This window comes from Sceloporus occidentalis, unplaced genomic scaffold, assembly GCF_023333645.1.
Source record: "Sceloporus occidentalis isolate IW3139 unplaced genomic scaffold, rSceOcc1.0.p SCAF_2, whole genome shotgun sequence".
In the NCBI taxonomy this organism is placed as follows: Eukaryota; Metazoa; Chordata; class Lepidosauria; order Squamata; family Phrynosomatidae; genus Sceloporus; species Sceloporus occidentalis.
The window spans coordinates 33,951,352-33,965,754 of NW_028316982.1; the positions used below are offsets into that span (position 1 = coordinate 33,951,352).

General features: G+C 41.6%; 1 protein-coding gene across 2 annotated transcripts in view; it reads right to left on the reverse strand.

Moving 5' to 3' along the window:
* Window positions 1–1,562: 1,562 nt before the first annotated feature.
* Window positions 1,563–14,403, reverse strand: part of AGTR1 (angiotensin II receptor type 1) — a 52,796-nt gene continuing 39,955 nt past the window's right edge. For both annotated transcript variants that reach the window (XM_089509084.1, XM_089509083.1), the window contains exon 2: window positions 1,563–3,345. In XM_089509084.1, coding sequence (XP_089365210.1) covers window positions 2,216–3,304 — 1,089 coding nt within the window. In that variant the 5' untranslated portion in view covers window positions 3,305–3,345 and the 3' untranslated portion in view covers window positions 1,563–2,215. The remainder of the gene's footprint in view (window positions 3,346–14,403) is intronic.

Here is a 14,403-nt window from a genome sequence, read left to right on the forward strand (position 1 = left end):
GATAACAAGAACAATTATGACAGTGTTTTCAAATACAAATATATCATGTGGACAATACCTTTCACAGTATTTGAGATACAGAATATATATCATACAGAATATTGTGTTAAATGATGTAACACTAGAAACAACAAAGATACAATCAACTATATTACCATTTTGTACTGTTTAGAGGTAACATTTATCAGTCATGAAATTTAATTTTGGGTACAATTACAGTTCTTATATACAGTATGTGTAGATGAAACTACTAAAGGATATGCGAAGTCCACAAGAAAATGATATACATCTTCAACAGATTGCTCATTTTCATGGGGGAGGTGTCTTTGATGTCAGTGGATTGGTGAATCTATTCCAGGCCTTAGTCCAAACTTCAAAGGAACTGTCTGAGGTACTAATGCTGTTTTGGAGATATGTGTCAGCATCTTGAAATAGCGCATTTAAAGTTCCATTAAAAATTCAGAACAGATTCACTGACTCTCTGACAAGATGGTCACACACCTGTCCTGAATTTCAGTGCTTTCAAGCAAACACTGTTTTGGAATCATTATACAGCATGAACACAAATACATTGCTTAAAGAATAGTGTTTCCTGGACCATAAAAGATGCACTTGTACCACAGTGCTATATCAGTTTCATACTGCTTTAACCATCATGGCTCTATTCTAAGGAACATTGGGATTGGTAGTTTAGAGAGGGATTTAGCATTCTCTTCTAGAATGCTCTCTTATTTACTGTCCAGATCTGCATAAATCCCAGAATTCCTTTTAGCTATGGTAGTTAAAGTGCTGTTGAACTGCTCTAACAGTGTAGTGTTGAGATACCAAAGTGACTGATACCTTTTGGTAGTTTGGCTCACTTTTTTACAAGACAGAAAGGGAGAGAGGAAGGAAGGAAGGAAGGACTATAAATATTACATATTTTTATGACACAGAACATTAAATCCAAGACAGAAAAAATGAATTCAAAGACAAAGCTTTACTGTACAATAAATACAAATAATAATCTTTACAACATAAGCAAAACCAACATTGAAAAGAATTGAAAATAATTCTGCCAGCAGAAAAAAGAAGTATTCTTGGTATGCCTGAAGCAATGGGATGTGGAGTGGCATGTGTGTGTGTTTGTGTGGGGAGGGGGGGGGAGAAACAGGACAGAAAATTTCCACATTATTTCAAATCTATATGTTTTTTTTCTGTAGCATGGGGGTCATGCACTGAGCCAACAAGAATTATGAGTTGAAGGCAATAATAAATGAATGTATATAAAATCATTTTGCTTCATGTGTATACTTCTGTCTTATTTAAAAAGCCTCATAGTACTGCATATGTATGCTGTCCCAGTCTTGATCATCTTTGCCACTGGAATGGGATTTCTGTTTACATATGAAGATGTAGTTTTAGGAAGGTTTTGATTACAATCAAGTTAGCCTACAAGATGTACAGTTCACATTCTTGAAAAAATGGCATGTCTTTTATTCTCTCTCTCTCCCTCCCCCTCTCTCTCTCTCTCTATATATATATATATAGAGAGAGAGAGAGGGAGAGAGAGAGAGTAAAAGACATGCCACACCCCCCCCCCCCCCAAGAATGTGAATCTGTATCTATATGTGAGAGCCAATGTGGCATAGTGTTTTGAGTGTTGGACTATAGTTCTACAACTATGGAGACAGGGATTTGATTCGCAGCTCGAACATAAAACCCACCAAGTGACCCTGGGCAAGTCACACTCTCTCAGCCTCAGGTGAAGGCAATGGCAAACTTCCTCTGAACACATCTTGCCAAGAAACCCCCATGATAGGGTCACCTTAAAATCACCACAAGTTGGAAACAACTTGAAGGCACACAATAACAACAACACAATACTGTATATATGCTCATACAAGTTCAAAAGCAAATTTCATCAAGTTGATAGAATGAAATAAGGAATCGGACTACATTTTCTAGTATATCACATGTTGTTCTGAGTTCTACCATGTACTCTTTCTACCCAAGCTTCACCCTGAAAGGCAGGATGCTGATGAACACAGTTGCTGACCTACTAAATTAACACTTGCTGTAAACAGTCAACAGTCCTTCTCATAATGTGAAATGAAAGGTGACTGCTCAGTTTTCATAAAGATGATGTGTCTCAGATGGTTTAACACTTTAAGCTATGGAGGTCGTGTGAGCATCATCACTGTAGTTGCAGAAAACATGTGCTGTTGCCAAGCCATCATTCAATGTCCAAGGACCCATGTTTTCTAGCTTTCTGGATTAAGTTTTCTGATGGAGGATAGGAAAGGGAGCTTGTTTTTGTTGCCAGACTAGCATGCCTGACATTTGGAGGGATATATTTCAAAAGCTGAAGGAAATATTTTCTAAAGTTCTTTCCAAAAAAACCATAAAAGACAGGATTCAGGCAGTTGTTAAAGTAAGCTAGGCAGACCGTGAAGGGCATAGCTGTATCCACAATATCAGCAATGTGACAACCCTCAATCACACCAAGCTGGATCAGCACATCCAGGAAAGTGAATATTTGATGAGGAACCCACGAAAAAAAGAAAGAAAGTACAATTGCGACAATCATCTTAAAAATATCATCTCCTCTTGTCTTGTTCCTCTGGATCTGGTAAGCCTTTTTCAGGGTCTTCCAAATTAATATGTAGCTTGTTAAAATGATCACAAAGGGGATTAAAAATCCCAGCATATTTTTGGACAAACCTAATCCAACTTTAACCGATGTGCTATTGGTTGTGCTGCTGTTGGTCTCATACCGAAAAGCACAAACAGTTATATTTACTTTTTCAATGAAGTAAACACTGCGGTGAGTCATAACAGGCAGGCTGGCAACTGCTGCTAGCAGCCAGATGATGACGCAAGTTATCCGGGCAACAACCATTGTGCGATGAAGCCGGGACTTCATTGGATGCACTATTGCCAAGTAACGGTCAATGCTGAGGCATGTGAGCAGAAAAACACTGGCATAGAGATTGAAGCTTGATACAGCTGATGTTAACTTACACAAGCAATTGCCAAAAGGCCAGTGATAATCCATGGCTGTGGTGGCTGCCCATAATGGCAAAGTCACTATAAAACACAAATCAGCCAAGGCTAAATTGAACAGAAAGATACTTGCCACAGTTTTCAACTTCATGTAGAAGTAAAGGACAATCACTACTAAACTGTTTCCAAATATACCTGTGATGAAAATGAATGTGTAAACAATTGGCACCATAATCTTGATGTAGTTGTGTCTTCCCAGTGAGGTACACTCAATCTCGACCCTTTCAACAGTCTCTTCTGTAGACATATTTAGGACCATTTTGTTAAGTTCAACTGGAGGAAAATTGAAACCAACTTTATCTGAGAGAGAAAGAGAAAAAAAGAGGAGATTATTAATTTTATTTTGCTTTTATATTAAAATGTATTATGAGCATCCTCAACAACAGTTCTTCAACAGTAGTTCGGGCAGATTTTTAAACATGGCAAGAAGAAAACAAAATGCAATGAAAAGGACAAAGTCAATTGTCATTAGAATCAATCAATGAGAAAAGGGCAGAAGTGGATGAGTTAGTTGGTGGGCCAGCATGGTGTAGTAATATGAACATTGTACTATAATTCTGGGGACCAAGGTTTGAATTCCTGCTCAGCCATAGGAACCTATTGGGTGACCTTGACCAAGTCAAACCTTTTCAACTTCAGAGTAAAGCAAAAGACAAACCCCCTTTGAACAAATTTCGCCAAGAAAACCCCATGATAGTTGGAAATGACTTGAAAGCACACAGCAACAACAACAACAGTAACACAACAAAGAAGTCATCTGTCAGGATCTGGGGACTCAGTTCCCAATAACTAGGAAAACATCTTAGTGTGATTGAAAACAAAAGACTTTTACTCTGGACATCAAGACAGAAGTTCACAGTCCGAGTTTTTTTATCGGAACTGGGGATCTGATACCCTTACTGTGGTATTAAAATTCAAACAATCCAATCCCCCCTTCCTTAAATCCCTTTGATCCCAATCAAAGCAACCTTTCATGTCCTTTTTTCTCTCTCCCATGCTTACCATTCAATCACCCTTAAGGGAGGAAAGGAAGTATCCCTCCTTTACAAGCCAAATCCTCTTGCAGGAAAGGCAGGGTCATAAAACTACAGTGGACCCTTGCCTTACGCATGGGATCCGTTCTGGACCCCCCTCCCCCGCATAAGGCGAATTCCGCCTATGTTAGAGCCCCATTCATTTGAATGGGGCTTGTGCATGTGGCGGTGCGGTGCCTCCATGCGCCATGGGCGCACGGCCCATTCATCTGAATGGGACACACCACCCTTTGCACCCCGCGCACTCCCCACAGCCTGAGTGCGTAAGCTCAAAGCTGCGTATAGCGCGCCCGCGTATAACATGGTCGCACTGTATAAGTTTTCATCCCATTACTATTTGCCCCTCCATTTGTTCCCATATCCACAGCGTTCAATTGATTAATATACAATACACTTTGATATTCCCATATCCACCCTCCCAATAATTCACCAGGTTATCACAGCATTACTTTGTTATATCAGCATGCCATCATATCATCATGACAGAACCATACACATAGGTCTGACATCCTGCCATCCCAGGAGGAATCTACCATTTTTTAAAATTCAACCTCCCCCTCCCCCCCAGCTTGCCAGGTTATTTTTCATGAAATATTTTTGGCATCTTTGGGGCATCTAGATGGTGGGCATATACCCACTCGGTCTTGGACTCAGGAAAATGTTTCCAATGGACCAAGTACTGTAACTTGTCCCTATGAATCTTTGAGTGCAAAATCTTAGCTATTTTAAAGTACTGTTTCCCTTCTATTATCTGCGGTGGGGGTGGTCCTTGATCCATCCCCCATGGGTCCGTAGCTAAAGCTGGCTTCAGCAAACTAAAATGGAACACTGGATGTAGATGTTTATAGGACCTCGGCAAGTCTAACTCCACAGTAACTTCGTTGACTAGTATTTTTTCAACAAATGGTTTCACATAACACATTAAGGATAATCAACCAACCTCAAAGAAATATGGCAAGCAAACTTTTATGCAATTAGTAAATCAAGGCATTTAGGAATCAAAGGCCCAGTACGGAGCAGGGATGCGATTGGAACACCCGGCAGCAGCTGCGGCATTCCTCCGTGCAGTAAAATGCATTCTGGGACCCATCCCGTTCCCAGAACGCCCCCTTTTCGGCACACAATGGGCCCATTCCAGGGCCCGTGCGATGAAGTTCGGAGGCTCTGACAGTATGGGGGCCAGGAAAGTGATGAGAGATAGCTTGGACATTGGTGAGAACCCCCCCCCCCCCAACTCACTCAAACAGACCAGGGCTCCAGAAAGCCCACACAGATCGAGCCCATTGCCCAGTGGTTAAAAGGGCGGATAACTAAGGCTGATGGAGGGGGCCCAAGAGACAAAGACTTAGTGACTATCCAGAGAAAACCCTGTCCCACAGGTCTCCTTTGTCACAAAAGACAGCCTGGCTGAGAACACAAGGAGGAAAGCCTCCCAGCCTACAGGATACAGCCCTCAAGGCATCCACATCCTGAATCTGTCCATGGAACCTTAGCAATAAGATTCCTTCCAGCCCAAAGGAGTAAGTCAGACAGCCAAGAAACCTTGGGCCCATGGCTGGACAAGGCTCCAAATAACCCTCTCGTTTGGGGAGGGACTTGTAAAAGTCACTCAGAGGGTGAAGGTGCCAGTAACGGTTTTGACAGCCCACAGGTTGCACTGACAAGCCCATCTGACAGAGATGGGTTTTGTAAATCCAAAGGCCAGTGGACAAATTATAGACTATCAAGACTTTGCGAAGAAAATTTCCAGCAGCTCAATAGCTGCCTACACCGAGGCCAAAAGCTCATAGAATCCTGAAGGATAGAACTCCTGGAAGCCAGAACAGAGACATTAGACCATTACAGCTTCAGTTGTACTTAAAATGAATTAATCAATTGTTGGGGATAACCTTAGGTCATTCTTAAAGATATATATGGTGATATTTCACTGTTGGGGAAAAGGGAAAAACCAGACCTAGTGTGATGTGTCTAATGAAGCTTTTACTTTAAGTTAGATTGTTTAAATGCCTGTGTTTCGATTGATTGTGCTTACGATTCCATGATTCACTGATAGATCAAATGGGTGGGATTTGGACTGTTTTGATCACTAGAAATTTTGTATTGTCTATGATGATGTGTCATATTGTTTTGTCCTTAGTTCTAAGCACAATATCAATATGATCGTGAACAGTATAGTTTTAACATGGTTGATAGTCAGGTTTTGATAGTATAGTTCTAGAAAGTGGTGACTGAGATTCATTTGGTTAGATTTTGGGGGGAACAGACCACTCAAAAAGGGCAGACTCCCGACGCCTGTTCTTCCACCAGAGGGAAGCCACAGCCGCCAAACCGCACGGCTTCCCGGCGGTGGAAAAAGAACCTGCAAAAAGTGGGTTCTTGTAAAGCCGCGGCGGCAGTGTAACGAGTGCATTTTATGTGTTTTGTAATTTTTTAATTGTAATTTTGTAAACCGCTTTGATCTTTTTGGAAAGGCAGTATATAAATAAATTTATTATTATTATTATTATTATTATTATTATTATTATTATTTATAAGCACCATGTGGCACCATGCAGATGCCGCACAGCGCTTACGTAACAATGGCGATGCCTGTGTATATAGGGCGCCACCATTGTTACATCCTCGTCACATCCTAGGGTTGCGGTGCATGTGGGCACTCCGCCCCCAGGCAACCCTAGCGTTGCAAAGGGCCAACTATTTTCGTCTGTGAGTGGTGGGTTAGCCCAATCAGTTTTCCTGGATAGCTTTGCCTGCATGCTCTCGCCAAGGGGCCAGCTGAATCCACACAGTTGCCATTCTTTCTTCAGAATTTAAATCGGGAACCCGGGTATGCTCCCTGAAATATTGGATCATCAAAACTCTGTTCTCTTGGCCTCCACTGGGTCCTGTGGAATGACCACCTTCCCAATGTTCTGCCACCCCAAGCCACACCATCCCAGTCTGTTCAATGGGGGGTGCCCCTCCCATGAGGGTGTCATCCATCTGCTGGAAGATGATGGGGCTTTCTAGCTTCTTGGTGTCTAGCTTTAGTTTCATGGCTATATTCAGATTTACAAGCCCTCAGGTGCAGCCCCAATTTATTGCTGCCACCAAGTCCACACTTTCTTCTCCCCTCAGATTTATGATCTTAACCCTCAGGGTACATGAGGGAATTTCATCACTCACCATTGGGGTTTAGCTGCTTGGGTCTGGCGCCTGCCTCCTGACACTTCCTGAGGCAGGCCAGGGAAGTTTCTCGCTGGCTCGGCATTGTCCCCCGACTCTGTGGCACCTGACATTTCCTCTGGTCTCATGGTGTCTCGTTGGCTACCTTCAGTGCCTGACTGCCTGATGTTCTCTGATTGAGGTGGGCACCTCCTTTGTTGAGGGTCTCTATTGGTGGGCCTTGTGGTTGGGGCAAGTAGTTATCCAGTTTTCTTTCTTCTCACATGTCAGGAAAAGCCCCAGACTCAGCTGCTGTTCTCTCTTCAATTTTTGAGTGATTGTTCTTCCTCTTTGCTGTCTTGTCTGGCGAATTTCTTTCCTCCCCCCTCCCCCTCCTTGGTCAACTGAATTCATTTTTTTCACCCCTTGGGGACTGTCTCTGGACTGGGCCCCCTCTACCTGGACAGGTCTTCAAATCAAGCCCACAAGGCTACCATGAATGCTGGTAAGTGTCTCAGTCCTACAGCTCCTCTATCATACATCGGCACCAACCAGTCTGCCGATTTGCCATCCAGGTGTGTGGCCATGCATCTCACTTTGTTTCCTTCACTGGGAAGGTGTTCCCACTGATTCATGTGCCCAGCTGCCTGGGCCAGAAAGAAGGGTAACTGGCTCACCCTGTTGGGGCTAGACTCTTTTCTTTATACAGAGGCACTTTCCCTCTCCAGTTTTTGGATTAGCCCTGTTGGACATGCCAAAGCTTTTAAGTTTCTGAGCAGTGCTCATCCCCTCCTGGGCTCCCTGGATTTTGGGAGTAGTGTGGCTCTAGCCACCTCCTATTGGCCCATGGTCTGTCCTATCCCCCCAATTCCCCCTACTTGCCTTAGGGGAAACATGGGGCCCACAACTTAGGTGCTAAAACATAGAATTTCAGATCTCATCATTGCTGCGGTAGAACCCTGGCATGGTCCCCCTCCTTCTTTTCTAGAAATTCCCTTCTCAAGTTTGGGCCTTGCTGGGTTAATTGCTCTGGGGTGATGGCTCATATGCTCACTGGGTCCTCCGAAACATCCCACTGGGTAGCCCCTACCATCGGTACGTCCTCTGAAGTGGATGATAGCACCTCATCTTTATTCTGGTCCTGGTTACTCCTGATTGGTCTGCCTCTGGTACTCTTTCTTGTCTTCCCTGTTGAGTGAGTTGGTCGGCTAGGTTCTCTAGTGTCCTTTTTATGTCTTTCCCCATTTCCAGTTCCCTGGCTTCCGAATCTGGATCTCTTGCTTCTCTAGTGTTCCTGGCCATCAGGGCCCATGCCTTCAGTTCCTGGGATCAATGAGTCGAACACAGAGAAGTCACCATTGTTCGAGGAGCTGCCACTTTCACTGGGGACTGGGCCAGCCCCTGAGACTACGAGGTGCATGCCGCTGCAGGGAGTGCCTCTGCAACCCTTGTTTCACCATGGGCTAACTGTCTCATCAGGATTTCCCCTGTTTCGTGAGCCGGCATTCTCACAGCAACCTGGTTAAATGCATCCACTGGCTCAGCCAGGAGGTTGTGCATCAACTGCTCTGCCATATGTGACTGCTCCTGCTGGGCTTTGAGATCCTCCTCCTCCTCACACTCACTCTGCTGGTTACGTGACCTCTCTGAGTTGAAGGCCTCCCGAGGCGACCCGGTCTGTGGGCTCACTCTTGTTTCTGTGGTGGGACACCCAGCCTGGCCAGCTTGCCACTCCTGTGTTTCCCCACTTGTCCTGGGGGGGTGGGATCAGGGTTTTGGTCCTCACCATCTTGTTGTGTAGCCTCCCTGGCTTATCATCCCAAAGCTCTGGGTTTTCTGCTGCTGCATGGTCTGTAACACTTCTATTGCCACTTTCCATGCTCAGGCAACCTCCCGTCGTCATTCTTGATCTCGCTTCAGAATTTCTTTTAGCATCCTTTCCATGTGCCATGTTATCTCCGAGTACATTCTCTCATGAACATCTTCCATCTCGCAATCCAGTTTGTCTTGGCTTGTCCCTGAAGCCTGTCTCCATTCCCCACACTCTCTTCAGCATGTCAGGAGCATTTCCCAATGCAACTCTGCATGTCTTGCTTTCCCCCTTTCCCTTCTTGTCCTCTGTCTGTCTGAAATTTTTTTCTTTGAAACTGCTCTTTTTGATACCAAATTGTCTGTTAAAATATTAATGTCTGGGAACACAAAATTTTCATTAACTGAGATATACCTTTACAGTGGAATGGATTGCCTTGAGTGGGATTCACTGGAGATTTTTTAAGAAAGGTTTGAATGTCATCTGCTGATTGGAATATATGGCTGTTAAAATTATTATGATCTGGCCACTGGTTTATATTCATATCTGAATCTAGTACAGTGGCTCCTTGGAATCTGTTGGGGTTTGATTCAGGACCATCCTCCCTGCCCATGGATACCAAAATCCATAGATGCTCAAGTCTCATTATATACAATGACACAGTAATATGGTGTCCCTTACATAAAAAGGCAACATCAAGGTTTGCTTTTTGATTTTTTAAAAAAAATATTTTCTAGTTGTGCATGGTTGAATCTGTGGATGCAGAATCTGTGGATATGGAGGGCCAACTGTGTCTAAATCCAGAACAAAAGACAAGGAAACAAAAATGATCTAGAACAAAAAGTTTTTGTGTATCCTCTTCTCCTAGTAGGAGTGCATCTCTTTAAGGTGTCAGCTAGCCATCTGTGCCATGATGCAATATAAGAACCTCAAGCAGGTTATATTCTTCCTGTCCTGTATCGTTCTGTTCCCCCCCCCCCAAAGGAACAATCAACATTCCATGACTATTGTGGATACTCAGTCCTCAATGCATTTTTGAAGCTTGATTTCATAAGTTTATTATTTATATTTATAAAAGATCTTCTGCAAATGTTGAGGGTTTCCCTCTTGTTTCTTAGTGGCCTCATTCTGGGTTCAGGCCTGTTGGCAGCTCATTACTGTTGTTATAAGGAGTGGTGATTTTTACTGACTGTAAGGTTCCTGTGGGAATCTTGACTAAAGGGTCAGTTCACAGGCCATGTTTTGTCCTGTGCTCAGAATGTTAGGATTAAGAATTAATTTGGAATGTTGAAAATGAGCAGGGGATTCAGTCACTGTCATTAAAGTTGGGGAGACAGAAATATAACCCTCTGCATTCAGTATTCATATATTCATTAACTGATGCATCCATTCAGTAATACATTCATTAACCTTTTAGTTTTTAAAGAAACCAGGGGAATCAAAATTGCCTCTTCCAAGTAGCTTTCTGATGTATGGTGGTGGCTGGAATAGTTGGGGAAAGCAGGCAAAGAAAGAGTAAGTGGGTTTTATAACAAAAATGGTTTTCAGGAGAATACAGGTTAATCACTTTCCTCCACTTGTGTCCCCATCACAATCTGATTATCCTTGAAACACACACACACAAACTGTTCATACCATGTGGTGGGAAAGCAATAGCAACCTATAATAGGTGGACCTCTTCCATGCAACTATCTGAAAGAGTAAGAAGCATCTATTAAAATGGTCCCCCACAATATCTATCCAAGCAGTGTTTATTATAACACTGAGGCAGACTGGAATACATGAAATTTGATGTAAATTTAATAATATATTTTAAATTTAAGAAATAATTAAGGACAATCAAGTTTTCTTGGACTCTACTAGACCAAGTGGCTGACCTTAAAAACCTGAACACTACATCATTAAAAAGAAATGAAATGTTGTTCTTTCCACTGTATTATCTTATCAATATAAACACTAAATATAGCTCAACTGCTAGATTCCAGATATCTTGGTGTTCTGTTTCTCTTACATTATAGATTGATACTGTAAACATCTGAATGACTTTGTTTCATAGTATATGTTTTGGCTGCTCTTTGGAGACCAAGACAAACAATAGAACGCAATATGTTTGTAGAGAATCATTTAAGAGGTTGTCTTGGATCATGGAGATTTGCTAGCTATTAATGAAAACAAAACCTTTTGGCATTGAGATTTGCCTATCTGAACTTACATGAATCTCTTGCCAAATACTAATTTGTATCTGATTAGCAAGCATGTTGGCTTCATTCTTAAATTCACTTTGGATATGCTAAGTCATTACAGTTAAAATAAATACAAGCCAAAATCAGTTCAGCAACATATTTTCTCACTGTTGGGAACAAAATAATTGCTTGAAGAAATAATGTACATTTTGTTCCTGCTTATAACATAAATGTATCTCCACTGCTTCCTTGACTCTTTTCTGACTTATAGTGTTTTATCCTAAAATTCATGGAGTTTTCCAGGCAAGATTTGCTTGGAGGCAGTTTGCCATTACCTTTCTCTGAGGCTGAGTGTGATTTGCCAAAAGGCATCTAGTGGTTTTCATGGTCAAATGGGGACTCAAACCCTGGTTTCCAGAGTTGTAGTCCAATGCTCAAACCACAACACCACACTGACAGATAGGCAGAATATAAATCTAAAATAAATTCATGCAACCTTCTAGATGTTGTTAGACTGCAGTTCTCATCAGCAGCATAACCAATGGTAAGGAATTGATTTTAATCAGTGGTTGGTAGTTGATGGCCAACAATATCTGGAAAGCCACATGATTTCCACCCTTCCAATCCATAAATTGTCAGCACCACCACTGCCACTTCCACCGAATTCCCATTGTTAGATAATAAGAATGTGTTTTACTGTGAATTATATATGACTTTTTCATATGTCATCATACAAGGTGATACCATCTTCTCGTTTGTGCATGTTCAACTGAGCTTTTCAAGAAACCTTCAGAAGAAGCTGCTTTTTGCAGGGTTCTGGGCTAGGGTGGATAGAAATTGATGTGTGTACAATGTGTACATGTACAAGACATGCTAATAACATCTAGTTAATACATGTAGGTTAGGAATTGATTAATGGATGCAATCCTGCCCTCTCCACAAACATTCACTATACATGCCACATCATGTTCTGTAGCAGTATTTACTAAAACATAGGTATCTTTTGTTAAGTGTAGTGTCAGAGAAAGCCCTAATCTTTGTGTTTATGAGAAATAATGTTCAGGAAAGAATTCCAACAAGATATTGGCATGAAAGCCCATTAAATAGATAGCATCTCTTGTTTTATTATATCATTTTAATGGTTTATTGCTATTTTTGTTTTTGGATACTTTTATTTCAATTTAGATGTATTGCAATTAGCCCCAGTGACTTTTTAGCTAAAGGCTGACACAGAAATCAAAATAATAATAATAATAATAACAATAACAATAATATTTATTTGTATTCCACTTTTTCATAAGGGAATCAAAGCGGATTACAACAGTATAATTAAAACATCAAAAAATTAAAAAATACAATTAAAAAACCCCAAAATCCCAACCCTCCCCCCAATCATAAAAACAGTGATCAACCCCTAAAAAGGATTAAACATCAAAAAATTTAATGAAAATAGTTTCATTAAAGTCACCTGACACAAATTTCCTTATTGTTTCATGAGCTTTATATGTTCTTAAATTTGCCCGACAAGAAAGATCTAATAAGCTGAGCATCACATCCAATGAACGGATGAAATGAGAGAGGGAATCATAATTAGATTCAGGCTGATTAATGCAATCCTACAGGCATAGCGTGACATAAACCATTTATTAATAAACAAATTTTTAAGGTAATTCAAAATGAATGATAAGGATTTCGTAGAAATTCTGAAAACATAAGTGCCCATGATTTGCTTAAGAATAGCTGTAAATTAGATAAAATATATAAAGGGGAAACTACTCCATAGATGCAGTCCCCTAGTTTGGCTTCAAATGTTCTTCTGTTTTCATTAGTAAAATCAAGGTCCCCACCCCCCCAAAAAAAAAAAAAAAATTGGGAAGAATTCCTTTGAGTGGTGCTAAGACAGAGAGGGACCTGTTTGAAGTAAGTGTCTCACATCTAGTATGATCTGTGGAACAACATGGTGGGCTTTAGCAACTGGAAGACCCCAGATGTACTGTCTACCTGCACAGGTTTATATGGTACAAAGAGGACTTGACATAGTGCCAGGAAGAAGAGGAGTCTCCAAATATAAGTAAGGCCCCATACAGCCAGGCCAAAATAAAGCTGCTTTGGGTCACTTTGGAGGTATGCTGTTTAAATGATGCATGCGTACTAAGAGTCCGGAAGCCATGCCAAAGCCATGCACAGCATTGGTGTGGCTTCCGGACTCTTAGTACGCGTGCATCATTTAACAGGATACCTCCAAAGTGACCCGAAGCAGCTTTATTTTGGCCTGTCTGTATGGGGCCTAAGACAAATGATGATTCAAGCCCACAAAGTCACACTACTTACTGATCCTCTCTATTTTTTTGCTCTGAGCAACTAATACCTGAGCTGCTTTCCCACAGACCTTGCTTGGTATGTGACACACCTAGCTATTTTTCTGTTCATTTTATTGCTTGTTACTATTTAGTATCCTGGCTACCCATTTCTCCTTGTCACCCTGACCAGCTCAAGTTCCAGATATCTACAACCTGTCTTCAGTTTTGACACTTCCCTCACCACTCTTAAAATGCATGAGTTTCAAGGGTCCAATTTTCTGTAGACTCTGGTGTTTCTTAAGGTTGCAAATCTGGATACTGAAATCCCCCAGATTTTACTGAATTGGATAAACCTTGCTGCTGCTGCTGTTATGTTGTTGGCCTCATTTCCAACTTATGGCAAACCAAAGCTAAACCTATCATGGGGCTTTCTTGGCAAGATTTGTTTAGAGGGGGTATACCTTTGCCTTCCTCTGAGGTTGGGAGAAAGTGACTTGCCCAAGGTCACCCAGTAGGTTTCCATGGCTGAGCGGGAATTCAAACCCTGATCTCCAGATTCATAGTCCAATTCTCAAGCCACTAAATCACATTCACTAAAAGTCCTTGGGGCTGCATGTGGCCCATGGGTCACATTTTGCCCATCCTTTAATTTAATAAAAACAAACAGTTGAAGAAAATTTTTCAAATGATTAAAGCCATTTTTCTTTTCCTTGAAGACTCGCTGGTGGGATCCAGTTGGACACTGGGTGAAACAGAATGCTGAACTACAGACAACTTGCCCTGATCCTCGGCTGTTCATACAGTCCTATACATATATCTTATATTTCATTTTGTAAGGAACAGTTGCTGTTGTTGGTTAAGCATTCTTATTTGATATCACACATTCT